Source organism: Clarias gariepinus, chromosome 2 (genome assembly GCF_024256425.1).
Source record: "Clarias gariepinus isolate MV-2021 ecotype Netherlands chromosome 2, CGAR_prim_01v2, whole genome shotgun sequence".
Taxonomy (NCBI): Eukaryota; Metazoa; Chordata; class Actinopteri; order Siluriformes; family Clariidae; genus Clarias; species Clarias gariepinus.
The window spans coordinates 41,638,325-41,666,308 of record NC_071101.1 but is presented as its reverse complement, the minus strand read 5'-3'; the positions used below and the strand labels follow the sequence as shown (position 1 = coordinate 41,666,308).

Genomic DNA, 27,984 nt, shown 5'->3' with positions numbered 1-27,984 from the left:
CTCACTTCCTGAAGCTCCAGAAAAGAAGCCGCTTTTGCACCGGGGGGGCAGAAACAACACACACGCAAAGACACACAACAACAACAACAACATGGAGGGGACGAGTTAAAGTTCGTGCGGGTGGTGGAATGGGTGGGAAGCCGTGTGTGAGACGGAGAGACGTTTTGAAAAAGAAAGCCCAATGTCGGGGAAGCTGTGTTAGCTGGGGAGCTAAGCTAAGCTAAGCGGCCTAGCAAACTAGCTAACGGCTCCAGCGCGCATTATCGGCTGTCGCTTTACTTTTATTCAGTTTATGTTTCCGGCGCAAAAAAACACAAAAAACTCCACCTGTTGCCTTTTTAAACACGTTATTGCAGACCGACAGGTAACGTGTCTGTCTCCTGCCACGTCCTTCGCACTTTGTTTTTGTTTTTTTTAAAGCTAACTTGTTAGCCCGGTCCTGCTATGCTAGCTTGTTCGTTATTTTGCCAGCTAGCTAGCTAACTTTCCAAAGTTGCTGCAGAAACCCCTGTCGGTGTGTCTGCGTGTGAGATGCCCGGCCTGGCAGGACAGCCCCTGGTTCTTTTCCCCACAGGAGACGTCCTTCTCGCTGCCTACTGAATGTCCCTAGCCTTGATATTTTCCACCGTCGTGTTTTTCAAGCTTGGTGTTTGTTAGCTAGCTAGCAGGCTAGCCATGTCTGTCCCGTCCGCAGAAATGCTCGAGACGCCTCCTGGGTATCCCTTCGAAGAGATTGAGTATGCAGACATTGAAGTGGAAGAGGTGAGATATGACAATCTTGTGATGTGATGTATAGTGTGATATAACCTGAAAAATGTAAAAGCTACATGTCTTTACTACACTATGTGGACAAAAGTGTTTGTCCAAACCTGTTTATTATTGAATTGAGGTGTTTCAATCAATCAGGCCACAGTGAAGGGTAATCTTAATGCTTCAGCTGACCAAGACATCTTGGACGATGCTATGCTTACAGCAGTTTGTTGAAGGCCCTTTTCTATTCCAACATGACTGTGCTCCAGGGCACAAAGCGAGGACTATACAGTAGAGGACATGGTGTGATGAGTTCACACACAACTCTGATTTCGCACCTTTGGGATGAACTGGAACGGCCAGGCCTTCTCGTCCAACATCAGCGCCCAACTTTATAAATGCCCGACAATGTGAATGGGCCACAGATTTCCACAAGGAAACACTTCCAAAATCCTGTGGTCAGGCTTCCTAGAAGAGTGTAGAAGCTGTTATAGCTGTGTAAAAAAAAAAAAAAAAAGATTCTCCTGAAACCTGGACTTTGCTGTTCTGTACATTGTGATTTCTACTGTCCGTTTCTCGTTATTTATAGCTGAAAACGATGAATTTAATTAGGTGATGTCTTCAACCAGAAAGAAGTGTGGCAGAAGAATTATACCGAACAGCTCTGGGGAAAAATCTTTAAATAACATGACATTAAATTGCAAAGTCTCAGTTCAGAGTTTGCAGCCTCAGTTATTCGCAGATTACTAATAATTTTTCACAGAAACCGAAAATATCCTCCGCTATTTTTTTCTGTGGCAATATATAATTTTTCATGCATTTTAACGCTAAACTACAAAAAAAAACTACATAATTTTCTAACTTTCTAACATAAATATTAATGTAATTTCTGCTAAATATCTATAAAAAGTATAGTACTGTATAATGTTTTTAGTACTGTAGAGAGAACACAAAGCGACCATAGAGAGAAACAAGGCTTTGGATGGTGAAATATTATTATTACTGTATTTACCCTACAGTACTGATACCAAAGAAAATGCGTTTGAATGAATTACAGCACATATTGAGGGGTAACATTGGTATTTTACATACTAGCACTGAGGGAGACACAGCAGTACAGTACTCTACAGTATACAGGTTTGACTTTACATTGATACATTTTTTTAAGGGTAATGTGTTAAGCTAAATTTGAAATGAGATTTAAGTGTTTTGGGAGCATATTTAGAGTTTTAACTTTAATAATAATGAAAAAAATATATAATATAATTTATTTATTTATTCATTTATGTTTCTTTTTATGTATTTATTTATCTATTTGACCACATCCAAAATTAGCATTTTTTCACAATTCGCAGGTGCCCTAGCAATCTAATCCTGTATATGTACGTGGGCTGGTCCGAATACCATTTTTTGAGCTTCGAGTATTTGGTAGTGATCAACATCGAATACTCAAAGCTTCGGTGGGAGGGGGCTAAATATATTCTTATCTCTAATAAAGGCAGGAATCTCTCAGTGTGTGTCTGTTGCATTTTTATGTCGAACAGTTTATCCAACTGCTGCGGACGCAAGGGAGTGCTTTTTATTTCTTCGCATTTTTGTGTGAACTAACCTAAGTACACCAGAAGACGTAGCTTTAGCGGTTAGACCTTTGTAGCGTGAATGGTAAACCCAAACGCAGAGTAACATGAGTAGGCAGGATAACTTTAAGGACTCTCTTTTGAATAGGGAGCAAGGAATAAACACAATTTACCCTGCGTCCTATTAACACACTCGGCGAAAGCGTTTGAAGCGACATGGGCAAACTCAATGACTGAGCGATGTGTCATTTAAGCGCGAATGAGAACCGTTTCGCAGGGATCGATGTCGCGGGTTAAAATTTTTTGTTTTTTTCTTTTTCCGAGTATTCAAATCTCAAAATGAAAAATCGAATGCCATCCCTCCAAACGAATATTTGAATATTCTGGTCCAGCCCTAGTATGTACACCAAAAAAGTCAGACAAAACAATGTATACACACTTCAGAAAAAGAAAAACTTGTGTAAATATTTAAATACTATATTTATTGCTATGCATAATATATTGATGTATAATAATATATTAATGTAACATACATCAAACACTTTTTCTTTTCCTGAACAGTCTGTATAATTTTTTTTGGCTGACTTTGCGTGAGTGTGGTATAATGTGTATATAGGACATATTCGAGGACATTTGGGTCTCAGGAGGATATTGAAGTATATCTTTTTGTAAACAACATCATTGCCGGTATGGCCAAATACTTTTGTCCATACAGTGTAGCCAGTCTGGGAATAAGTCCAGCTTCATCTTGTGGAATTACATGTTATACAGAAATGTATTTCTCATTTTATGTGTTTCTGTAATAAACAACAGATATTTGTTTTGTACTTGTTCATTAGTGTCACGGACATCGATATAAGTTTTTTAACCTCCTAAGCTCAGGAAAAAGACGCTTTCTTTCCTCGATGACTCATCTGTACTAATCTTGCGTCCGTCCAGTGAAACGCCTTTGTATTGCGTGAGCCACGCAACCCTTGTGGATCACCTTATCTGCAATGCCGTTGTCACATTAGGGACCCTGGATCGTTTCAGAGAAAGCTTGACTCTTAAAAGTGTGGTTCATTTTGATCAGTCAGAAAACAATCTTTCCAACCTCGGGAACCGTCCTGAGCACGGATGTTTAGGCACGACGTAATCAGTGCCGTCTGCCTCCACTAGAATCTCTGTATGCTTGTAGCACACGCCGGTCTCATTTTCTGACCTTTACATACAGGACGCTGTAGAGGACACTACAACAAGTTGTCTTCGGGTCAGACTCCACCCAGGTGTAAAGAGCTGGAGCAGGTTCGATTTAATTAATGCTTAAAATGACCTCTGTTGTCTTTTTTTTTTTCTTTCTTTCTTTCTCCAGGTGGTGGGCAGAGGAGCTTTTGGGGTCGTGTGCAAAGCCAAATGGAAAGGCAAAGACGTGGCCATCAAGACCATAGAGAGTGAATCAGAAAGGACTGCCTTTGTCGTAGAGGTACGATCCGATCTAATCAGACTTAAGCCGCTTCCCTTAGAGCTCCCTCGATCTTCACGTAATCCCGGTTTAATCCTGACGTCTTTCTTTCTTTAGAGCCCTGTTCCCCTTTACGACCTTTGTATTCAGGTGTTGGTTTGATCCACCTAAGTGTAGAAGAAGTAGTGCAGATTTTTTTCCCAGTCTCAGAATGCATTGCAGATGTAAAGTTAGTTACAGCAGAGGCTCCGGGCTACTACGAGGGGTGTTCAGGTCAAACCGGGACTGTACAGGACACAGCTACGAGAGTGAAAACTCCCTTCATTTCTCTAATGCACTTATTCCAGCATTTGGATTCCATCAAGGTAGAAAGTTTTCTCAAGACGGCATTGATGGTTGGATAAAATTTGTAGATCCGGGAGTATGGGGATGAGGAGATGAGAAAACTGAACAGGATAAAGTGCTGCGGTAGTCCCCGACATATAAACATTTTTCGAGTTACGAATTTCCGCAGATACGACCAGACCGCAGTTCTACTTCTGGTTCAATCGCAGATGTATCTCACGTGTATTGTACAAATAATAGACACTGCAGTGCACCAGATACAAATGAGTCGGCCTCATCAGTTTCAGTGAATCAGTCTGTGAGCACCATGATGGATAATGTCTGTCCTGTAAAACTGTCCTGATGGTGAATAATCCTAATTTTGGAAAATCCTCAACAAAACTGAGTTTAAAGTCCAATACAGCTGGGACAAAACGGTGTCCGGGATTCCCCTCGTGATTTAAATGTGCAGAGATAAAGACTGTGAGATCAAGTACTCCTTAGGTGCGGTTATGGTGTTTGGCCACATGATGGCAGTGTGGGGAAAGGGGGCAGAAATTTAATCAAGTGGATTGGTATGCTGTACATTGTATATTCGTGTCATAGGCGTATAAGAGTCACTTTGTCAGACTTAAGAACAAATCGGACTTATGTACGTGCTTTTGGAACGGAATTCGTTAGTATGTCAGGGAACTACCTTTACACAGTACTGCCGTGTTAATTTATCGATTTGCTTGCGTAATGCAGGAACAGTTCTGGGCGCATCTTTACAGTTGAACACACTTTGCTTTAACATTCTGCATCAGGTGGTGTAAGATCTGAGACATGGGTCCGGTACGAGGAAGGCATGTGTTCTGCAATCTTTTTTTTAAACTCGGTCCCTATTCATGACCACTTCCGTGTGAGCGGAAATAAAACTCGACTGTGAATACTTTTCCCTCCGACATCATCTCCAACATCAACTGCACAACACAACTTAATTTTCACTACCTGGAACACGTGCGTCTGCACTTGTGCCTCGCAAACATGCGTCCAATATGCGCGAGTTCCAGCACTGTATATTTTGCCGTGTACCGTAGTTTTAACTCTGGTTTACAGATTGAGTTTTTTTTTTTTTTTTTTTTTATCAGCAGAGAACATGAACAAATGTGTCCTTCTCGTGCACAATTTCTCATTAATGTTTCTCATACATTATTTATTAAGAATTATATTCGTCTACACAGCGTAGTTAATTTCATTCATTTCCCAGCCTGCACCAGTACTGATGAATCTACCAAATGATTTGTTCACTTGGCCCGACTTCTGTCCTTTTTTTTGTCCCCTTCAGCTTCGTCAGCTGTCTCGTGTGAATCACCCCAACATTGTCAAGTTGTATGGATCGTGTCAGAGTCCAGTAAGTCATCGTTTTTACCCTTCAGCTAAAAGTTTATTATATTTAATATATAGATATATAGATATATACAGTGGTGTGAAAAACTATTTGCCCCCTTCCTGATTTCTTATTCTTTTGCATGTTTGTCACACTTAAATGTTTCTGCTCATCAAAAACCGTTAACTATTAGTCAAAGATAACATAATTGAACACAAAATGCAGTTTTTAAATGAAGATTATGTTATTAAGGGAGAAAAAAAACTCCAAATCTACATGGCCCTGTGTGAAAAAGTAATTGCCCCCCCTTGTTAAAAAATAACTTAACTGTGGTTTATCACAGTTAAAAGTTCAATTTCTGTAGTCACCCCCAGGCCTGATTACTGCCACACCTGTTTCAATCAAAAAATCACTTAAATAGGAGCTACCTGACACAGAGAAGTAGACCAAAAGCACCTCAAAAGCTAGACATTATGCCAAGATCCAAAGAAATTCAGAAAAAAATGAGAACAAAAGTAATTGAGATCTATCAGGCTGGTAAAGGTTATAAAGCCATTTCCAAAGCCTTGGGACTCTAGCGAACCACAGTGAGAGCCATTATCCACAAATGGCAAAAACATGGAACAGTGGTGAACCTTCCCAGGAGTGTCCGGCCGACCAAAATTACCCCAAGAGCGCAGAGACAACTCATCCGAGAGGCCACAAAAGACCCCAGGACAACAACTAAAGAACTGCAGGCCTCACTTGCCTCAATTAAGGTCAGTGTTCACGACTCCACCAAAAGAAAGAGACTGGGCAAAAACGTCCTGCATGGCAGATTTCCAAGGCGCAAACCACTTAAGCAAAAAGAACATCAAGGCTCGTCTCAATTTTGCTAAAAAAACATCTCAATGATTGCCAAGACTTTTGGGAAAATACCTTGTGGACCGACGAGACAAAAGTTTAACTTTTTGGAAGGTGCGTGTCCCGTTACATCTGGCGTAAAAGTAACACAGCATTTTAGAAAAAGAACACCATACCAACAGTAAAATATGGGGGTGGTAGTGTGATGGTCTGGGGTTGTTTTGCTGCTTCAGGACCTGGAAGGCTTGCTGTGATAGATGGAACCATGAATTCTACTGTCTACCAAAAAATCCTGAAGGAGAATGTCCGGCCATCTGTTCGTCAACTCAAGCTGAAGCGATCTTGGGTGCTGCAGCAGGACAATGACCCAAAACACACCAGCAAATCCACCTCTGAATGGCTGAAGAAAAACAAAATGAAGACTTTGGAGTGGCCCAGTCAAAGTCCTGACCTGAATCCTATTGAGATGTTGTGGCATGACCTTAAAAAGGCGGTTCATGCTAGAAAACTCTCAAATAAAGCTGAATTACAACAATTCTGCAAAGATGAGTGGGCCAAAATTCCTCCAGAGCTCTGTAAAAGACTCGTTGCAAGTTATCGCAAACACTTGATTGCAGTTATTGCTGCTAAGGGTGGCCCAATCAGTTATTAGGTTCAGGGGGCAATTACTTTTTCACACAGGGCCATGTAAGTTTGGATTTTTTTTCTCCCTAAATAATAAAAACCATCATTTAAAAACTGCATTTTGTGTTTACTTGTGTTATCTTTGACTAATAGTTAAATGTGTTTGATGATCAGAAACATTTAAGTGTGACAAACATGCAAAAGAATAAGAAATCAGGAAGGGGGCAAATAGTTTTTCACACCACTGTATCTATCTCCAGGAACCATTTGTTTAGTTAAATGTTCCTGTTTAGGTCTAAACGGTTAGACATGGCGTAAAATCATGCGCTCAGATCCTGTTTGTTGTTTAGACGTTGGCACTTACTGGGAATGCGCTTCTCTCCGTAGGTATGTCTGGTGATGGAGTATGCAGAAGGGGGCTCTTTGTATAACGGTGAGTGTTTTAAATCATTTAAAAGAAAAGCGTATACGAAAGAGAAAATAAAATCGTCCTTGTACGCAGTGAAATCGGTGTAAATGAAACCTGGCTTGTGAGCTGTAATTGAATTATAAGATTAAAATAAGAGTGATAACCTCTTTCCTGAAGAGAGGGGAGAGAAGGAAAAAAAAGTTTGCAGTTTCTCAGCAACAGGAGTTAAAACTTATGCAATCTTTTGCAATCTCATTAGTTGTACTGAATAATTTCGCAAACTCTATCGGTTGAGTAATTTTTATGTGCGGTTTTATAATTTATGTAAAGTATAATTCTAATTAAATCCATTTTATTTCTATACGAAATGCAGATGGGTCCAAAGCGCTATTTTATATAATTTCACATTGTTTTTTTTTTCCACCACAGTGCTGCACGGCGCAGAGCCTCTCCCTCACTACACGGCGTCGCACGCCATGAGCTGGTGTCTGCAGTGCGCTCAGGGCGTCTCGTATCTCCACGGCATGAAACCAAAGGCGCTCATTCACAGGGACCTCAAGCCACCCAAGTAAGCGCTGCTACGCTCACACACTCACTCAATCGATTCAGTTATGAATATTTGATTGCCTGATCGTAGTGATGGTGAAGCCTCATTTAGGTGTCCACTCCAAAAGGTTCATTTCATAAAGATTTACTCAAGGGCTTGTTGTACTGCCATCTAGTGGATAAATTTTGTGTAGCTACTAGATCGTAACATCAAGCAGATGCAGCGGCACAATTATAAAAGTGTGTGTGGTGTTTGAAAATCCAGTGTTTAAAAAGAAGTGTTTATGCACATGATCAATCTCTGAATCTCTAAAAAAAAATATCTGAAGATCTAGAATAGAAAGAATATGTGAAGAACAAATAGCGAAGTCCCTTTGAGATAAAATCAGGGCATTAATGTAAACCAAAAGATTTTGCGTGCGTTTTCCTTCTTCATATATTACATAAGATTTCTAATCCAAAATCTCCAATATAACAATTTTTAATTGACTCTCAAGGAACCGACACTCCTCGAAGCGAGACTTGATTTAGACACGCCTCTGTTTGCTTAAAACAAGCTTCTGAGCTTGTGTGTCACAGTAACATCACTAGCTGATCAGCCTCAGATGTAAACGATCCCGTACCGAGCGCAGAACATTCCGAGTGGCGCAAAAATACAGTTTTTACAAACTATTTAATATAATAGGGGACAGATTCTCCCACCTGATTTGTGGATCTTGCAGCTCCTTCAGATTAATCCTCTCTTTGCTCTGAATGTCGGTTTAGGTGGATGTCCATGACTTGGTCATGGTTTGCAGTTGTTCTGTACTCTGTTCATTTTCAGATAATGGATTGAACGATGCTTTGTGAGACTAATTAGGAGAATTGTGGCAAAATCTGGAGAAGTTCAAGGGATGTGAATACTTTTGGCACTGAATATATATTTTTTAAATCTTGACTTAAATTTTTTTTTTTTTTAATTATATTGTAGTTAATATTCATACTAAAACAAGTAAAATATTTAGTAGTGCACGTACACACACATTACACGGTTTGTTGTTCTCACTCACCCATGTCCTCCCATTAGATGGAAGACTATGTTGGGAATGTGGCATGGTCGAGGTGTGTGTTGCTTGTTATTTACAGACTGTGATTAGAAAAGCCTCTGGAAACTTAAGTGACCGACCAGCTGCTTCTTTTCCTACCATTGTACCCAGTCTATGGAGCGTTGATGGAACTCTTGCTGCTTGTTTAATTTACATAATAGATTATTTATTGAGTTGTTGTTGTTACCTTTTAAACAGAGTGTTTGTGCTACATTATGGCTTCTCCATGTTGATCATATTCCTTATAGGTAGGCCACGACTTACGAATGTGTTCCATTTCAGGAGCACGTTTGTAAGTTGGATTTGCTCTTAAGTTAGACAAAGTCAGTCTTGTTGAGCCTTTGACACGAATATTCAGTACCATACCAATCCACTTGACTAAATCTCTGTCCCCTTTTTCCCCCACACTGGAATCCCAGACTCTATTTTGTCTCGGAGCTCACAGTCCAATACAGTGGAAAACAGCTCTGTCACGTTGAGAATTTTCTGAAATTAGGATTATTCACCATCAGGACAGCTTTATGGGACAGATATTTTCTATCACCTAGCTCCCAGCTGATTGATTGAAACTGGTGAGGCCGACTCATTTCTTCTACTCACCACCACACACATACAATAATATAAGACTTTAGACATTTTATTCATTCACGGACACTCTATATGGTATATAGTTGTAAGTATTGGTATCTGGTGCATCTGTTTTTTTTGTATACTACACGTGATCTACTACCTCTTATTTTTTTATTATTATTATAATATTTTTTTTCTTTCATCGACCAATGTTCGTAGAGCTGCGGAAATTTGTAACTTGAATGTTTGAAAATCTGGAACTTGCTTTACTTTAAGATTCCGCATCGATGAATTAAAGACTGAGTCTTGTAATTTTGTCATTTCCTCAGCCTGCTGCTGGTCGCCGGGGGCACCGTGCTCAAGATCTGTGACTTCGGGACAGCGTGCGACATCCAGACCCACATGACCAACAACAAAGGCAGCGCAGCCTGGATGGCTCCTGAGGTGTTCGAAGGTAAAATTAGAAGAGGGGGCTCACGCACTAACACGAACACACCGAAATCATCAACTTATTGTACATTACGTCTAATCGAAGATAAACAGCGTGTTTTAAATGAGGCATGAAGAGAGACCGGGACCAGGCACGAAGTTTAAATGGATCGTGTCTGAGGAACAACAAGCAGCTTGAGGGTCTGAGTGTGGAGGGTGGGGGGGAATACAACCATCTGTTAAAGATCTGTTTAAAAAAAAAAAAAAGGGCATCAGATTGTGACACAGGGTGGCGGGTTTGACTTAAAAAATAAATAAATAATGTCAAAGGCTGAACGGTATTCGTTTCTGATTAAGTCTGATTCTGGTTCGTTTGTTGATAAAATTTTCTCCCTAGATTAGTTTTCCAGGCCCCGAGCTGTGTTGTTCCTTAGTTAGTTTTGAATTATGTTTTGCAATGCAACACAGCGGCTGTGCTCTAAATGCTTTAATAAATCACTTATAGTAGCTTTAATATGCAGCGTTTGATGAAACAGGTTAGTCATAACATGAGTTTGTGTTTATTTAAAAAATAAATAAATAAAAAAATTTCCCCCTCCTCGCTCATCGTACTGTTCATGAACTACGGCGCACTTAAGATGTTATTAGAAATCTAATGAAGAACATTTGCCTGAAGTGCAATTAGGCGAATCACGGTCTCGAAGGTTAACAGACGTTCCTTCCCGCCAGCCTTTCAAATAAGTCCATGCGCTTGATTCCAGCTTAGGATATGAAAAAAAAAAAAGAAAGAAAGAACGAGCGGCGGGCTGCGAGAAGGTCGTTATCTTGTTTGCTAATATAGGAACAGCCCTCCCATGCTATTAGAGCCGCGCTCATTAGAGAGAGAGAAGCCAACAGTGCTCATTTGTGTTACTGATAAACGAATTAGCAGAAGACCTCAGAGCAAAAGGCGGAGGAAAAAAAAAAAGAGCGTGTGCGACGAGTGATGTATTCCAAGCATAATAAGAGAGGGGGGTAATTGAGCCTCTCTGAGGTACCATGAGAGGAAATTGCCTCCTGCTTAGGAGAAGGAGCGTTAAGGTGCCGCGGATTATCTCGAGAGTGCTCGGTGCAACAAGCGTTCATTTGTCAGTCTGTCATGTCAGTCCCGTGTTGTGTCTGCTCTGTCAGGGTTTTTTTTTTTTTTTAATAATATGTATATATATTTTGTCTGGGTCCCGTGCCACTTTATAGGCAGCAACTACAGCGAGAAGTGTGACGTCTTCAGCTGGGGTATTATTCTCTGGGAGGTGATCACGCGCAGGAAGCCGTTCGATGAGATCGGAGGTCCAGCTTTCCGGATCATGTGGGCCGTGCACCGCGGTGAGTCTCTCTTCAGTGTCTCTCCCACAGGTCTCAAATGCACTCGTGGCGAGGTAGACCTCAGAACACACCGGCATGTATATAGATTAGGTTTTATAGTATTAGCATTTTACATGTATGTTTATCTATGCCTATAATAAAACTGTAAAGTTGGCGTGTCTGTACATTGATAATATTTGGGGGAGAAATTATTGTGAGGATGTAGGATGAGTATTAGATGGTTTTGTGTTTGTTCACACATCACATAAAAACTATTGAACAAATTTTAATAGGGTTTTTCACAGGTGTATTTGGCCGAAATTGGAGTAACGTATAGGCTTTGTTTCATCACAGTCGGCCCACTTGACTTTTAAATCTAAATGGAAAACACCCTTATCATAAAAAAGAGTTAATCTCCGAATTTAACTTAATTGTTTTTTCTGCTAATTCATCGATTGCGGATAGACAGTTTTTTTTAAAGGGTTCGGCAAATATACTGTGTGTGGGGGGAAAACTCTGCTCTTACTAACATAAACACGCAGTAACTGCTTGGAGGTACACCGAGGGGACTTTTTATTAGGTACACCTTCTGTACAGGTGCTAGGAATTAGATACTAGGGTACTTGTAGCAATACATCTACAGTATTAGAAAAATATAGTTCTTTCCACATAATGCCGTGTTGAAAATCATTGCTCTCTTTAATTATCATAACGTCAGTTGAAACTAGGGCTGAAACGATTCCTCAAGTAATTCGATTTCAAAAAATGATTGAGGCAAAACCTTTTGCCTTAAAGCTTCTTTTAATTAATTTTAAAAGCTTGCGTTATGGTTTTTGCTCAATTATTTGTTTGGCGTGACACAGTGCGCTTCCGGATGCAAGCCGCCAGTAAACACAGACGAAGAAGAAACGCTTACGCCACACACTAAGCGGAAGGAGACGCAAACAGTTAGCTGTGTATTAATTTGAGGGAGCGCTCTGTTGCGGCTGCAAATTGGAAGGGAGCGATAAAAATATCAGCGAGCCAAGAGAAGAAGAAACCAGCAAGAGAAAAACAGAAATTGTCAGTAAAGGCTTATGTTATGACTGAGCTGTAAATTTAGATACTTTAAATTCCGAAAGTTTAGTTGCACAACTTAGTGTTTTTGTATATTTATTTATTTTAATTTTAGTTTTTTTTTTTTTTTATTTAGTCATTTGAAATACCTCTTTTTTTTTTTCTTTTTTTTTGCATCTGAGAAAAGGCTTTAAAATAAGAATGTATGGCTCTGTAATGCACTTAATTCATCTCAGTCAACTTTAAACTATTCCTTGTATTGTGATTAATGACAATGTTTATTTTTGATAAAATGCTGGATGCATTTAAAAAATTAAAGTTAATTTTTCTAAAAAAAAAAAAAAAAACAATCTTTTTCTTATATTTTACATTGCTGTTTAAATAAAGCAAAAGTACAATTTATCAGATTTTTGACTAATCGATTACATTTTTGGTAGAATACTCGATTACTAAAATATTCTATAGCTTCAGCCCTAGTTGAAATGGATGCTGAAGGTAGTAAAAATATTCACGAATCAGTGTTTGACATATAGAGTCTACATGAGATATATCAACAGCCTCAGAGTATATTTGCCCACACTTATAAAAAATTTGTCAGGGAGAACGATGCCACCTGCGATCGCGTAACTAGTAGTTCCTTCTCGCAGTACAGCTCCTGTATCTGTTTATTCTGCCACCGTGAGAGAGCGGTGGACTGAGAGGCAGTAAACACTGCCGCCCTAATGAGAAGACGGGCGTACCGACGGTCACATACATGTTCGTACTCTGCAAAGGAACACAGTTTCACAATGAGAAGAGGGTCCGCTTAAAATTATTATTTTTTTTCTCTTCACGTACGGATAGAATAGAGTCGGGTCTACTAGGGCGGATCTCTAAAATGTAAAATAAATGGAAATATTAAGAAAAACACTCACACATTGCTTGTTTATTGTGTTTAGTAGACCTGACTTCGCTCGTTGCCAACTCAAAGATTTCACAGCTGTGGGGGGAAAAACAGTGATTTGTACGCACAGTGTATTAATTTCCACCTAATGTAATGGCACTTTGCGTGCATAGATTAATTTATCTGATTTATCTGGCCATTAACCCATCTGTGTAGGTCTATATTTTATTTAGTGGTTGATTAGTTATTTATTGATTGATTTTCGATGTCCTCAGGAACTCGTCCTCCTCTCATAAAGAATCTGCCCAAGCCCATAGAAAGTCTGATGACTCGATGCTGGTCCAAAGATCCCTCGCAGCGGCCTTCCATGGAGGAGATTGTCAAGATCATGACTCACCTCATGAAGGTAGCGTCCATCAATCGCCACCCCTTCTGACTGTGGCTCTCTTACACACCATCTAATCTCTCTTCCTCTCTCGCCTCCGCAGTATTTCCCGGGGTCAGACGAGCCTCTGCAGTACCCCTATCAATATTCAGACGAAGGCCAGAGTAACTCCGCCACCAGCACAGGTATTAAATACATAAAGTAGGCTGTAATGTAGGAGGTTATTATAATCACATCAGGGCATGTTACATAGAAATCTAACTGGGTTGTGAGATCCTTATACAGTGGAACCTTGGGTTGCGAGTAAGACAAGCAAAAATTATTGACAAATTTTATTTTGATAAATGTGTGAGGTCTTGAATAATACTAGTGGCTCTTCCCTCTCTCTCTCTCGCTGTGGGATTGTGGGTAATCGTCTCCCACATCGGCCTCGTAAAGTTAAAAAGTTTGTAGCAGTGTGAGAGCTGAATGTTTAACAACGATGCAACGTCACATTTCTGCGAAAGGAGGCGAAAACAAGTGTAATTGGAGAGATTCCTCGGTAAAGTCACGCAAAAAAAAAAAGATTCCAGTTCAGCTGACAGAGAAATTCGGATATTATGTAGGACGACTTTAACTAATCCCTCCTCCTCTCCCCTGTCTCTTCTCTTATTATTTTTAAAGGTAAAGAGCAGGTGAATTTTCTTTATTTCCGCTTTATATTTTGTATTAATCCTGTTTATAACAATGTTTTTGGGTTGTGGAACGAATCATCGGAGTTTCCATTATTTCTTATGGTGAAATTTGATTTGATACCTCAGTGTTTTGATGTACAAGCATGCTCCCGGAATGACTTATGCTCGCAATCCGAGGTTTAGCTGTAGAGATGCACATGACACGAAAATTTTATCACTCTGCTGTTGTTATTGTTATGATGGGACTGGCAGATGTTGTTAACTCTTGAAAATTAAATATAATTTATTATGTTATATACTGTATATATTTATAATTTCTGTTATGGACAAGTGAAAAAAATGAAATAAAAAATGACCGTTTTTGGTTCAGGTTCCTTCCCGAGCATGAGCAACAAGAACGACGGGAGCATGGATCACGGCACGCCGGCCGGCACCAACGACACCATCAAGACCATCGAGAAGTTCGCACCGTTCAAACCAAAGGCAGGAGTTTATAGGATAGTAAACAGCTCTGTGTGTGTGTGTGTCTGCGTGCGCTGACAAACATCTGTCGACGTGTAAACACTCCTGACCTGTGTGTGTACTCGCGTGTAGGCTGATCCACTGAGACCCGGGCATTCTCTGTCGAGAGGAGGCAGCGTTGAGAGTCTGTCAGTGTCAGGCCGGACACACTGTCTGCCCTCAACGGACAACAAGCGAATGAGCGCCGACCTCTCCGAGCTTAGGCAGGACGACAAGATGCAGTTCTCTCTAGGTAAATCACACTCGCACGTGGATCTACACACGTTCTTAATCAACCCAAGTGTGTTTCAACAAATCTCTTCAAAACAATCAATCTTAGGAGATAAATATCATCATTACACTTCTGATTATTAACTCATGATTTTATTTAAGAATTTCATCCCAAAAGACAATCACTGAATTTTAAATACCCATCACTTTTTTTTGTTTCTTTTTCCTAACCTTTTGATATTTTTCTCTAATGACACCTAGTCTTCAAGACAGGACTTTATCTCTGGCTACTGATTTTGGCTTCTGTTTCCTAAAAGCAGCTGTTGAAGTCCATCAATCTGTGTGATTTTTGAGATTTTTATTTTAACTTCCTTATTTGGAAAAGAGGTAGAATGAACATGATGTAAGCTGTATAATATAACAGATTAAAGCCGTGGCCTTGAAAAAGTTTTATTATTATTATTATTATTAGGACCCCTGTTAGTCATTTGCCGAGAATCGCGGTACTACATCTGGTTCAGTCAAGGGAATAGCTCAAAAAATAGACAATGCAGTGCGCCAGATACCAATATTTACAATTATATACAAAAATTTTTGTGTGTAAGTGAATGTATAAAATGTCTAAAGTGTGGTACAGGGTAATCCAAAAAGGATGACCCGAAAAGTAATAAAAAATTCCGACCAAGTCACAAGTATTCTACTCACAATTAACTTTTATTTCTCGTCTGAGGTGCTTAAGAACTGAAACAACCTGTAATTCAAAAAGAATGGACCGATTTCATGACTAATTGCTTCAGTTCTCAAGCATCGTTATGAAATGAGTCAGTGTCACTTGTAAGACAGGAAATAAAAGTTGATCATGAGTAGAATACTTGTGACTTGGCTGAAGTTTCGTATTACTTTTTCTTAATAAAATATTGCAAAGTGAAAGCCGGTCATTTATTTTTTTATTTACTTGGTATATTGTATATGTGCGTGCGTGTGTGTGGGGGGGGGATTAGGGGTTTCGATGAATCAGTCTGGGAGCACAATGATAGAAAATGTCCGTACTGTAAAGCTGTCCTAATAGTGAAAACCGGAGTTCACATTCCAATACAGTGAAAAACAGCTCTGAGACAAAATGGCCACATGATGGCAGCGTGGGGAAAGGTGACGGATTTAGTCAAATGGATTGGTTTGCTTTACATTGTAAATTTATTTCGAAGGCGTGTGAGCCTGACTTCGTCGAACTTGAGAACAAATCGGACTTAGGAACGAGCTCTCGTAACGGAACTCATTCGTAAGTTGGGGACTACCCGTAGTTTAGACCGCCACCTAGAGGGTTATAGCTGAGCTCCAACATTTTTACATTTTATTAAAAAAATTATCTCATAATTCTTATTTCATAGTTCCTTAAGGGCGGAGCTTTTGTGAATGTATATTAGAACTCAATCATATTGTCAAACCCAAACTGTTTATTTTCCTTAATGTATAACGATAAATGATTAGGATTTCAGAATGGTTCAAATTGAAGGATTTCAACAGCTGTCCCTGTAAGATAAAAAAAAAAACCCAAATAGTGGATGGGTTGAAACAAGCTGGGATATTTTTCTTTCTTTCTTTTATTTTATTTATTTTTTAATTTTTAAGAATGTAAAACCACAATAATGACCAAATTCACCTGAATTCTTTCCTCATCCTGACTTGCTAGCGGAAGTCTCCCACATCTCTCTTGTCTCTCGGCGCGTCTCGAGCGCTCCCGTTTCTCCTCTGCAGCACGGCTCCCGCTCCGGCTCTCTCCTCCAGCCCCGTGTTTACATCCTGCATGTCTGCACGTGTGTGTGTGTGTGCGTGTGTGTATGTATGTCCCTCCACCCCGTCTCTCTGCGTATGCCCTCGTGCCTTGCATATCTTCCTGTCTCTCCCGTCCATCAGCTTTGCTAATGTAGGTGTGTCTTGTGTGTGAGGACAGTCTGCATGTCGGTGTACGCAGCTCTGTATGTGTTTTTGCAGCTCGGCCGCAGTATAAACGAGGCCACCGCAAAACGGCGTCGCACGGCACCATTCTGGACATTCCAGAGATCGTCGTCACAGGTATCAGAGCCCCTGCCGTGTCGTGCCCTGTCTCATTCCGTTCCCCTACCCCCCCAGGGGCTCGTCACTGAGCGGTTTGGACGTGATGAGAACCACGGCTGTCGCTCCAGGACGGAGAAATCCACACAGATCAAAAAAATTATAATTATGAATACTAATAATAATAATAAAAAAAAAAAACTTCATCATTCTAATCAGCCTGCTGTTGGATTATGTCCTGGAGTCGCGTCCACTGGTTCTCTCTCCCCCTTTCTCTTTTTGATGTCTCTTTTTTTCTTCTCTCCTTATATGGCTGTTGTGGATGTAATGGCTGATCCGTACTTTTATTTCTTCTCCCATTACAGACGTACAGGCTTTTCTTTTAAAAGGTGATTAGTTCCCACTTTTTCCCTCCCTTTTGTATTTTTAATGTCATGACTCAATTGGTTGATTTTTTTTTTTTTTTATTGTGTCAGCCAGTTTTACCTTCTTTCAAATAGAGCTTTAAAGGGGGTGTGTAAAGATTGAAGCAGCACTCGGACCTCTTCCTCTGAGCAGATACGACGTTTGTGAGCTTTCCCTCCTGTAACTCGGGAGCAAACAAGTGATTGGGCGTTACTGTATAAAAACAAGGCATGTTCAATGCTGGATCAGTCTGAACAGTGCCACCTACAGGACTGTAGCACAGTGTTTACGTACAGGTTCTGAGAGAGAATCCTCACAAATGTCGCCTCTGCATTATGATCAGTAGTCGGATAAACAGTCCGTTTGTTTGTTGCTTTAAGGGATTTAGTGTTTCATCCTTTCTTTCTTTCTTTCTTCTTAATTAATATCCAGAGGTCTCGAGTGTCCTCCAGGCAAGACGACATTCGGACACGCTCTGGGGTTTTAAACTAGATGCAAAGATGTTTTTTTTTTTTTTTTTTTTAAACATGTTTCCTGAGTTACAGTCACACTTCCTTCACACAGCTCATGATCGATCCAAAGGTCAGAAAATAAGGAACGCCTGGCAGAGAGCGAACCTTCAGCAGTGCGAGAGAGAGAGAGCACTTCATCACATTGATTAACACACAAGTGCTCACTTCATTCATTCCACTCAGACCAAAGACTCGTCGCTATTGTCTGCGTTCACGATAATAAAAAGGATGTCGAGGAAGAAACAAGGAAACGGTCCACTCTTACTGGGGCGTATCGAAAATAAAACATAACACTTTCACTCACTCACTCACAGACCAGAGTGTGTGTTTGCTTTTTTTTCTCTCTTTTTTTCTGTACTATATTTTTTAGTTTGCCTTTTTCTTGCTTAATTTCCGATTTCCCTTCTTTCTGTCCGTTCTTTTTGTCCAGCTCAGTCCCTTATTTATTCTTTTTTTTTTTTTTTTATTATTTGCTTTCCACCTATTATTCTTTCTTCAATCAATCCTTTTTTTCTTTTTGTTTTATTTTTCGCTTAATCTGGTTTCATAGCTGATCTGTGGTTCTTTTTTTCCTTTTTTTTTTTATAACAATGTTTTTTGCAGGGTTTTTTTCTTTCTTGCTGGTTTAATTTCTTTTTAAAAAAAATTCATGCAATCTGTCATGATTCATCTCTTTTATTTCTTTATAATTTTTTCTTTCTTCTGCTTTCTCTTGTTTTCTTGCGGGTTTTTTCTACTTTTCTTTTCCCTGGTATGCTTGATCCTTAAAGTTTTTTTTTCCTCTTTTTTTTGCTAGCTAGCTGAGTTTTTCTTTTCTCAGTTATGCTTGATTGCTTTATTTCCTTCCTTCTGTCATTCATATTTAATAATAATAATAATAATTTCTTTGCTTTCTCCTTCACTTGTCTTTCTCCTTTCTGGGTTGCAGTTTTTCTTGTTTTCTTTTGCTTGCTGTTTCCTCTTTCTTGTTTTCTTTCTGTCTTGCCGCTCGCTCGCTCCTTTCCTTCCTCCGTCCTGACTTGCTTCTTTTTTTTTTCTTTTTTTTAAGGATTTAACTTGCGTTCTTATCTTATTTCGCTTAATTATTTATTTGCTTACTTACTCACTTTCTTTCTTGCGTCCTTGATACTGTTCATAAACATGTTCAAGCTCTAGTTTTGTAAATAATGAGTATTAGTTCACAGGAAGCGAGTCTCATTCACATGCTGTTGAACTGATTCACCATTAATAAGAGTTTAGGAATCTTACATTTCATATCCTTTCACTGTCTGACTCATTCAGTGGAGACTAAAGGATGCTGACTCACTGCTGCTGAAGAGAAAAGGCTGTGTGTGTGTGTGTGTGTGTGTGTGTGTGGTTCCTACTTCTTGTTTAGACTATTGGTGGTCGTACAGTTTGGTAGTTCAGCTCCTATCTTTTATTCGTGTGAAGTCAAGTCACGTTTGGGTCACGTACTGTGTGAGCCTGTGCTGTTGATACGCCAGCGCGCTGGTGCTTGGGGTAATTCTGTGCAGCTGTCCCTGTGTCACAAACACATGTGCACACACACACACACACACACACACACACACACACACACCCCTCAGTCCTGTAGAGCCTCCAGACTCACTCCTCATTCTCCACTCTTGCTTTCTTGCTTGTCTCTCTGACTGTAGCCTCCTGCGAACTTAGACGGAGGTCAATACAGGACATCCCCGCCGTCTTTCCTGGAGACACAGGACCGGTAAGAGTCTCGCCTCCTCCAGTGCATCAGTGTGGAAAAGATCATTCCATCATGTGTTTGTATACAGAGTTTGGGATTTGCTCGAGCATCTGCTCCAATTTGATTTTAAAGTTGTTTGATTTGTTTGTTTGTTTTTTCCACCAGATCGTTTTAAGATACCTTTTTTTTTTAATTCTCAATATGCAGGAAAGCAGGAACAGCAGCAGGTCGTCCAGTCCCAGCGTCAGGATGATCCCGTCCGATAAAAACAGATGCTTAGTCTATTCACCTGACGATCCTACAGGTAACTGACGCTTTCCAGGGAATGTGTTTTTTTTTTCTCTCTCTCTTCTTTCTTGTGTGTGTGTGTGTAAGAGAGAGAGAATCAGTGTTGTACAGCAGCTCTCAGGCCTGCAGACATCACGTAAGCTTCATCATCAATCTAATTAGCGATGGTGAGTCAGGGTTATTTGCAGACCGTGTGTGTGTTTGGTCACTTAAAGCAGCTGACACGGCAAAAGGGGGTGTGTGGGGTAGAGGGGGGGGGATTATTCCCAGTGCGCCTGTTTGTTCAGCACATTTTTTTATTTTAAATTATTTTAAATTGTTAGATTTATTTTAAATGTAGTCCTGGTTTAAACTGAACACACACCGATGTAGATATCGGCTAAACTGTAATCTTTCACTTTTTGTGTGACTTTAACAGGAAACCTCTCTAAGGTCAGTTGCTTTTGCCTCCTTTTGAGGATTTCAATAAAATGTGACTAATTTCTCTCGCACTGATACAGACTTTTTAACTTTTTTTTTTTTTTGCCGTCGTTGCAGTACAGTTACTAAAGAACAGTCATTACACAGTACACAAAATGAAATAAATAAAGACACACACACATGGTCACGGTGTTATAACAAACAGTATACACACACACACACACATGTCCGGATGTTGTTGAAGACGATTACCCACAATCCCACGGCGAGAGAGAGAAAAACCGTTGGCTCAGTTCTGATCTGATCACGTGACTCTCGGCAGACAAAGTGTCAAACTCGTCTACATCAAGACCTCGTTTGTTTAACAAGTTAAAATTTTGTTATATAAAATTATATAAAAAATATATATTGATATAAATGCTAATATTATTATTATATTTATATGATGATGTCACATCACACACATATACACATAATGTGTGTGTGTGTGGTTTATGTTTTGTGTTCATAACCGTGTTTGTGCTTTTCTCTGTTCCACAGACACTAACGGCTCTGATAACTCCATCCCCATGGCTTATCTCACCCTGGATCACCAGTTACAGGTACACACTCGTCTCCGAGACGCCGACGCCTACTTACTCTCGTACTACAACAGCGACGTCCAAAAGAGAGCCCATGTTTTTGTTATTATTATTGTTTTTAAACCAAATCTCCAGGTCTTTTTGTAGATCAAAAGGTCCAGACAGCCGGGTTTTTTTTTTTTTTTTTTTTTTTTTTGGGTATTCCCCAACCGTTCATATCGTGTGTGTGTGTGTGAACACACAAATAAACAACAAAAACACCTCACCTTGCAATCACATCTGGTTGCTTTACTCCCTGAACACTTCACACACCGTTTTAATGTTTTCGTCTCAACGGACTACATTCGAGTCATCAGTGAAATATACACAGGGAGAACGCTGAGCTAAAATAAAAGGGGGAAAAAAAACTTCCAGGAAAACCTGGAGTTTTCATTTCACTTCAGATTAAACGGCGTCACTTTTCCGCTCGCCTCAGCGCCGGGCTCGGCTCGCCTCCCTCGATGCCAGAAGCACGGAAAAAGAAAGCTTCGAACTTAATTAAGTCGGGATTAAAGCTCGTAAAGCATCGCTCGAGAACGACGCTATTTACACTCGCGGAATGTCGTCGCGAACACGTCGCCGCGTCACAGGTCTGGCGGGTATTTTTAAAAGCGATATAAATACTCAGACTGGCGAGCTTTAAGCTGTGAAGATGATTAGTTGTGGCGTCTGTATGGGTATGTATGTATGTATATGTGGGATTTATTTGTTTTTGAGTGTTTGTTTGTTTGTTTATCGCAGCCACTCGCTCCGTGCCCGAACTCCAAGGAGTCGATGGCGGTGTTCGAGCAGCACTGCAAGATGGCGCAGGAGTACCTGAAGGTGCAGACAGAGATCGCCTTGCTCATCCAGAGGAAGTGGGTTTCTGATTTAACTGTCTCTCTCACACACACACACACACACACACACACACACACACACACACACACACACACACAAACACACGCACACACAAATTAGGGATTCCTTCCTAAGAAGCAACTTTGCTCCATTAACACATTTCAAGATTCCCTTTTCTCACACACACACACACACACACACGCACACAAATTCGGGACTCCTTCCAATGAAGCAACTTTGCTCCGTTAACACATTTTAAGATTCCCTTTCACACACACACACACATTTGTGCTGTTTGTATTTCGAAGACTAAAGCCTATTAGGTCATGTTTAAAGACAAAGACATTTCTTTAACGAACACAGTGTGTCCTCCAGAAGACTTTAAGGCGCGAGGACAGCAACCGACTCAGTTAAGACACTCTAGTCTGTATTTATTGAGAGACACACGGACGGGTACGTGTGTTTGTGCGAGTTTGCACGTGGGTGTAATTTCACACTCTCTGCTCAGTTATCTGTTAGGACTCGGAAGACGCCTTAAAGACATAAAAATAAAAGTTAAAACTGAGGGATGGGGTTTGTTTACAGGTGAGCGATAAAAAAAAAAACGAACAAATTTTTTTTTTTTAATTAAATAAAACCAGCAGAAAATTCAAAGAACTTTATTTATCCCAAACGGAAATTGCTTTGTCTTGGTTATACAGTTGCTTTGATTAATTTACTGGGAAGAAAGGAAATTTTTTTTTATAATAAGTCTAACTTATTAATGCAAAGAAAATAAATATTGTAAGGTTGAGTATCTTACGCTTTGTTTACACTAAGTACTACTTTTGTTGTCAACCAAACACACTCTGAGTGAATCACAGATGAGGAAACAAAAAAACGTACATCAGATAAAGTTAAAGTTTAGTTTTAAAACGACGTTAAAATTCACTTAAGCCACTTCAGTGCTGTTATTTCAGCCAAAGTGAAAATCTGAACTAATCTCAGTGTAAATATTCAGTTTAGATTTTATAATTAATATCTATTGGTGCAGGTGTTTGTTTACATTAAGCAGGTAGTTTATTAGTAGCTTATTTTAAAGTAGATTATTAAATCAGGCACATATATGTTTATAACATCGCTTTTATTCAACATTTTGATTTAAGCGAGTAACGCTCTCAGTTTATTATTTAGTATTTTACTCGCCCTCACCCCGGACTGATGCAGAACATGAGACAAACAAAAAGTTTTAAACTTCCCGCAGGAATAATAAACATACTGTCATGAGTTACTTTCCTTGTTTTGGAGTTTTGTGTTGTGCGTTTGTTTTTTATTCCGAAAGGTTTTGAGCGCTTTTTTAGATGTGTTACGGTCGTTCCTGTGTCTTCCACACGCTCTGTGTATTTACGGTTAGCGATCACATTAATTGGCTCTGTCACGTGACACATTTTATTCATCTCCAGGTTTAATACCGAAGTTTCATTAAAATTCTCTCAAGACAGTCTTGCATGACGCTGCGACAAAATCGGCTAAACAGATTGGTTTCTGGTGCTCCAAGTAGTGCTGGGCGATATGGAAAAATCATATATCACGATATGGATTATGTTATATCACGATAACGATATATATCACGATATATCACAATATAACTCCCACAATAAAGTACGTTTTCAGTTATTCTCTGAAAAGATTGACAAAAATATCATTTCAAAATAAAGTTGCAAAAAAAAGTATGCAGTGAAATTTAACTGAACTGTCACAAATAAGAAAAATATATTTTATGTATATACATGTATCAACTGACAAAAGATGTGGTGGAGGTAGAGCTACAGTAGCCTTCACATTTTTTTATCCACATCATAGTTATTTAAATAGTATTATCAAAATAAACTTTTTTTTTTTTTTTTAAGTGCACAACCATTTCAAGTTTCTGAGCAGAAAAGCACTCAATTATAAAAAATAAACAAAACATTTTTCAACCTTGTAGTGCAAAGTTTGCAAACCAAAATAAAGTATCAAAAGTAAATATCAGAGTTGAACATAACACTGTTTTTAAGGCGTTATATAAGCGAGGCAACTCGACTTATTGAAGTGCTTACGACTGGGCATAACGGTACTTTGACATGGTCTCGGAAGCTACCCTTCTCAACTGCATACACGCCTTTACAAATGTAATGCAAGATGGCACATGTGATTTCTTTATGGCGCTGGGACGTTTTTTCATACGGTTTTCTTTTTTATGAAATACTCTTTAATTTTAGGCTGGCTATATTTTTTCTCGCCATTTGCCCGGGCTGTTTCACAACTTTTTTTACGTCGCATTTCTTCGATTCTCCCGTATTCTTTTTCGTGGACCTTCTTCAAGTGGTAAAAGAGGTTTGTTGTGTTAGCGTCGGGCGCGGAAACAGTCTTTTGGCAGAGTTTGCACATGACTGTCTCCTGCTCCGTGTCAGAGCTCTTGATAGCATAGCAGTTTGTTGCGATTCCGGGCATTCATCTTCAACCTCTTGCGTCTCCATCTTTAAGCACTCACTAGTTAACTAGCGTAAAGCATATCGCAATAACATAAAGCGTCATGTTGCAAAACCACAAGACGGAAGTTTCTTTGCAAAAAAGTTCATTTTTATTCTTGATTATCACTTATATAAAGGGTAGAATATGCATTGCATAGCGACAAGACATTATCATACATTTGTCATAGCCTATTTAATGCAATATTTTTTTAAGTAATTGATAAAATTAGGTTAGAAACGATAGAAACGATAAAAGAGAAATAAGACGATAGACAATTTTCTATCGTCCCCACGATATATATAAGTTATGAAACGTAAAGATGTCACTGAAAGAGCGAGTTCTGACCAATGTACAAAGTTATATAAATAAAAGCATATTTATATAAATATTCTTTTATTTATATAACTTGTTTGTTAATAAAATGCCAGCAGTACACTAGTCAGAGACATGTCTGTATATCGATGTTAACATTAGAACCTGCTAAAATCCCCTGTTATTGCTGAGACAAGACACAATGAACATCCATTCGACATCATGTCAAGTCTGACATCGCCAATTCTTCAATGCTTTTGAAATTTCCATGTTTCAAATTTAAAAAATTAAGTTGTAAAGTCAAGGAAAAACAACTTGCTCAACTAAAGACTAATTTTAGATTTAAGACTAAAATGAGTATTTCTTTGTTACTCCAAGGGAAAATTAAAGTTTGATTAGAACTTCCAATCCAGGCATAAAGCAAAACAAGTGATGTTTGTCCCACCTTACAAACTATATATGCAGATACATTCATTAATAGGAAAAAAAAAAAAAACATTTTTGATTTTCAAGTTGTTCCCGAAAAGTTCGACTTACAACTTAAAAATTTTAAGTTTTAAATGCGGAAATTTTCTGCCCCTCCCCTTCCAACTGTTTTTTTTTTTTTATTATTATTATTATTATTATTATTATTTACATTTTTTTTATCCTATATTGACCCTAATACTCCGTCGTCTTTTTCAGTGTTAACGACAGTGTGCTGTTGAAATGGCCACCAAGTTTACCTCTATTTATTTATTTATAAATGTGATATGTGAAAGGTCTGGTCTTTATCTCGACTCTTTATTACAAGTTTAGAGCAGATTGATCACAGAATCATTGAGGCACTGGAGAGAACGTTACACTCAAATACCCCTATATCTGGTACACACCCAGCTCTGTTTATCACGATGTCTGTCCTGACTTCAGTCAAGTTTTTTTTCCATTTTATTTTTTTTTGAGTAGCCGTGGATCTATTTCACGAGTTAATCAATATCACGTTACATCAATATAAAGAAACTGTGACACAACTACATTACTGTCATATACAACCTGTGTTTAATAATTCACTCTGTGTGTCCTGTCTAGGAACGAGCTGATCGCCGAGCTCGATCAGGACGAGAAGGACCAGCAGAACACCTCTCGACTGGTCCAGGAGCAGAAGAAGCTTCTAGAAGAGAACAAGAGCTTGTCCACTTACTTCCAGCAGTGCAAGAAGCAGCTGGAGCTCATCCGCGCACAGCAACAGAAAAGACAGGGCACGTCATGATGCGTCGTCGTGTTAAAAACAAGAAAAGAAAAGAAAAAACAACACACACACACACAAGCCCCACACGCAGACTGGCTCGCCTCATTTTCTTTAGTTTTTTTTTTTTTTCATTCTTTTCAGCCCGAGTTTATCCTGATTTCCTCCTGTAGCATTTCGACGCCGTGGATCGAATAAGGCCAAGACTGTGTACACGAGCGCATGCTGCCTCCAGAACAGGATCCAGAGCATCTGATAAAATGCCAGTCCTCTTTTATTACAAAAAAACAAAAACAATGTGTGTGTATGTGAGAAAGAGAGAGCGTGTGTGTGTTTTCTGTGTACATGCACGAATGGTCCTGACGAGCCAAAGTTTAGCCTTTTTGTGTTTTTATTTTTTTTGTTTTGTTTATTGTTTTTAAACAGCAGATTCATGGCCTTAGTGAAGGACCACGTCTGTGTAAATCCTCGTCGGTTCACAGGGACGTCGGTTCGATCCGTCATCCATCCCACAGCTCCTCCCTCGTGACCCCGCCCCTCCGGAGGATCACGCGTTTGCCGTGCGGCCGACGATCCTCGAGAATGTGAACAGCAGTTTTACAAGTTACACGGATTCTAAACTAGTTTTATTTTGTTGATGTGTATATATTATATATTATATATATATTATATATCTTAGTTGATATCTTATTTTCATTTTTAAACCTTATGCAAAAACTACGTACCTTCTACGATATTTCTCGCTAACGTTCGAAAAGGGGGATGTATTTTGCGTATGCCTTGCACGTTGTACCTTCAACCCAGCGCCTGTGACGAAATAAGGGAGCCTCAAGAGAAAAGAAAAGAAAAAAAAAATAGATGCAATATTTTAAACCGATTTTCTTGTTTTGTTTTTATTAATCAGCCGTCTAGCCAGATTAACCCGGTTCAGCAGTATAAGATTACATAATTGTGATACCAAGCCAGCTAAACAATATCAGTGTTCGAGTTTTATTTGTATTTTTATTTTCAAATCTTTTTTTTTTTATCCCGCCCTCTTGTTTATTTATCATACGTACAGTGACTTGCACACACAGGTATCGATGGGGTCGAAGCTGTAGAATCAAGCAGGCTTGCTCCTGCCTGATCTGTTTCTGAATTTTATTTTTTTTTGTAATTGTTTTAAGTATTCTTTAGTTCACATGTTGCCTTAGAGGTTTAATCGCTTGCGTTTACTTGCGTTTTAATAAGGCAGACTCGTTAATTGTTATTAACAGTATAACCAATTGGTGTGTGTGAGTGGAATTTTTTTTTTTTTTTTTTTTTATCCAAAGGAATGGAATCCGGAAGCTAACGTGAGCCAGATTTCTTTTCTAAATCTGGTCCGAGATGAGTTTGTTAAATATGCTGCAGAAATCACTGACCGTCACGTTTTTCATTTTATCAAGTCGTCAGTTACGTCTCATCTAAGAGAGAGAGAGCGAGAGTTCCCCTTTGTTTGAACCCCTGAGCTTGTCTGTTCCACACAGGTGACATCTCTTCTCTTTCCTCCTTCTGAAATTTGTTCACTCCCAGTTTTTTTTTTTTCCCCCAATGCACAGTCACCTTTTGTTCACTTTCGTTACATCTCATTCACCCACCCAAAAAAAAAGTTTCTGAGCACGAAAAGTTCACAATCTTCATTTCTCTCCTTGTGTTTTTTTTTTCTATTTTTTTTTTTCATTTAATTGTTCTGTACGAAATTTGTTTAGTTTCTTCCTCGAGTTGAGTTTGTACGATGAGTGTCTGTACTATGCGCTGTACATAAGACGTCTGATTTCTTAAGCTATGGGGAGCGGGATTGCACAGAAAAGGTATCGCATCTTGAAATAAAAACAGACAGGTGGACATCGTTGAACTCTTTACTGTCTCTCTGTCTCACTGCGTGACTTTCCTCAGGCTTCATTGTTTTTCATTTTAGCGCACCAGAGAGATTTCCCTGCATTCATGTCGCTTACACGGGTTAAGGTTTCAGAGCCAGCAATTGGAGGCTTGGCGGAGCTTACAAACTTTTTAACCAGAAATCCAACAGCTGAGCTGCTACTCCTGTCTCTTTTAA

The 27,984-nt window shown here is 39.3% G+C and overlaps 1 protein-coding gene across 3 annotated transcripts; it reads left to right on the top strand.

The window, feature by feature from the left end:
- On the top strand, positions 1 to 27,819 carry map3k7 (mitogen-activated protein kinase kinase kinase 7). Of its 3 annotated transcripts, XM_053481520.1 has the most exons (18): positions 1 to 762; positions 3,679 to 3,789; positions 5,420 to 5,485; positions 7,316 to 7,361; positions 7,767 to 7,905; positions 9,868 to 9,992; positions 11,201 to 11,329; positions 13,523 to 13,653; positions 13,736 to 13,817; positions 14,677 to 14,789; positions 14,901 to 15,060; positions 17,031 to 17,111; positions 17,456 to 17,479; positions 19,663 to 19,730; positions 19,917 to 20,013; positions 20,958 to 21,019; positions 21,779 to 21,894; positions 25,751 to 27,819. In XM_053481520.1, the coding sequence occupies exons 1-18, from the start codon at positions 676 to 678 to the stop codon at positions 25,929 to 25,931; spliced, it is 1,818 nt and encodes a 605-aa protein (XP_053337495.1). In that variant the 5' UTR covers positions 1 to 675; the 3' UTR covers positions 25,932 to 27,819. The 3 variants fall into 3 exon arrangements, with proteins under 3 accessions (XP_053337495.1, XP_053337501.1, XP_053337507.1); XM_053481526.1 differs by lacking the exon at positions 17,456 to 17,479; XM_053481532.1 differs by lacking the exons at positions 17,031 to 17,111; positions 17,456 to 17,479.
- Positions 27,820 to 27,984: the final 165 nt, after the last annotated feature.

Bases quoted from the DNA above. Each gene is read 5' to 3' on its own strand.
- map3k7 (XM_053481520.1), top strand. From the start codon at position 676: ATGTCTGTCCCGTCCGCAGAAATGCTCGAGACGCCTCCTGGGTATCCC. The intron at 5,486-7,315 runs GTAAGTCATCGT...TTCTCTCCGTAG, and splicing joins ATGGATCGTGTCAGAGTCCA to GTATGTCTGGTGATGGAGTA. The intron at 17,112-17,455 runs GTATCAGAGCCC...CTCCCATTACAG, and splicing joins TCCAGAGATCGTCGTCACAG to ACGTACAGGCTTTTCTTTTA.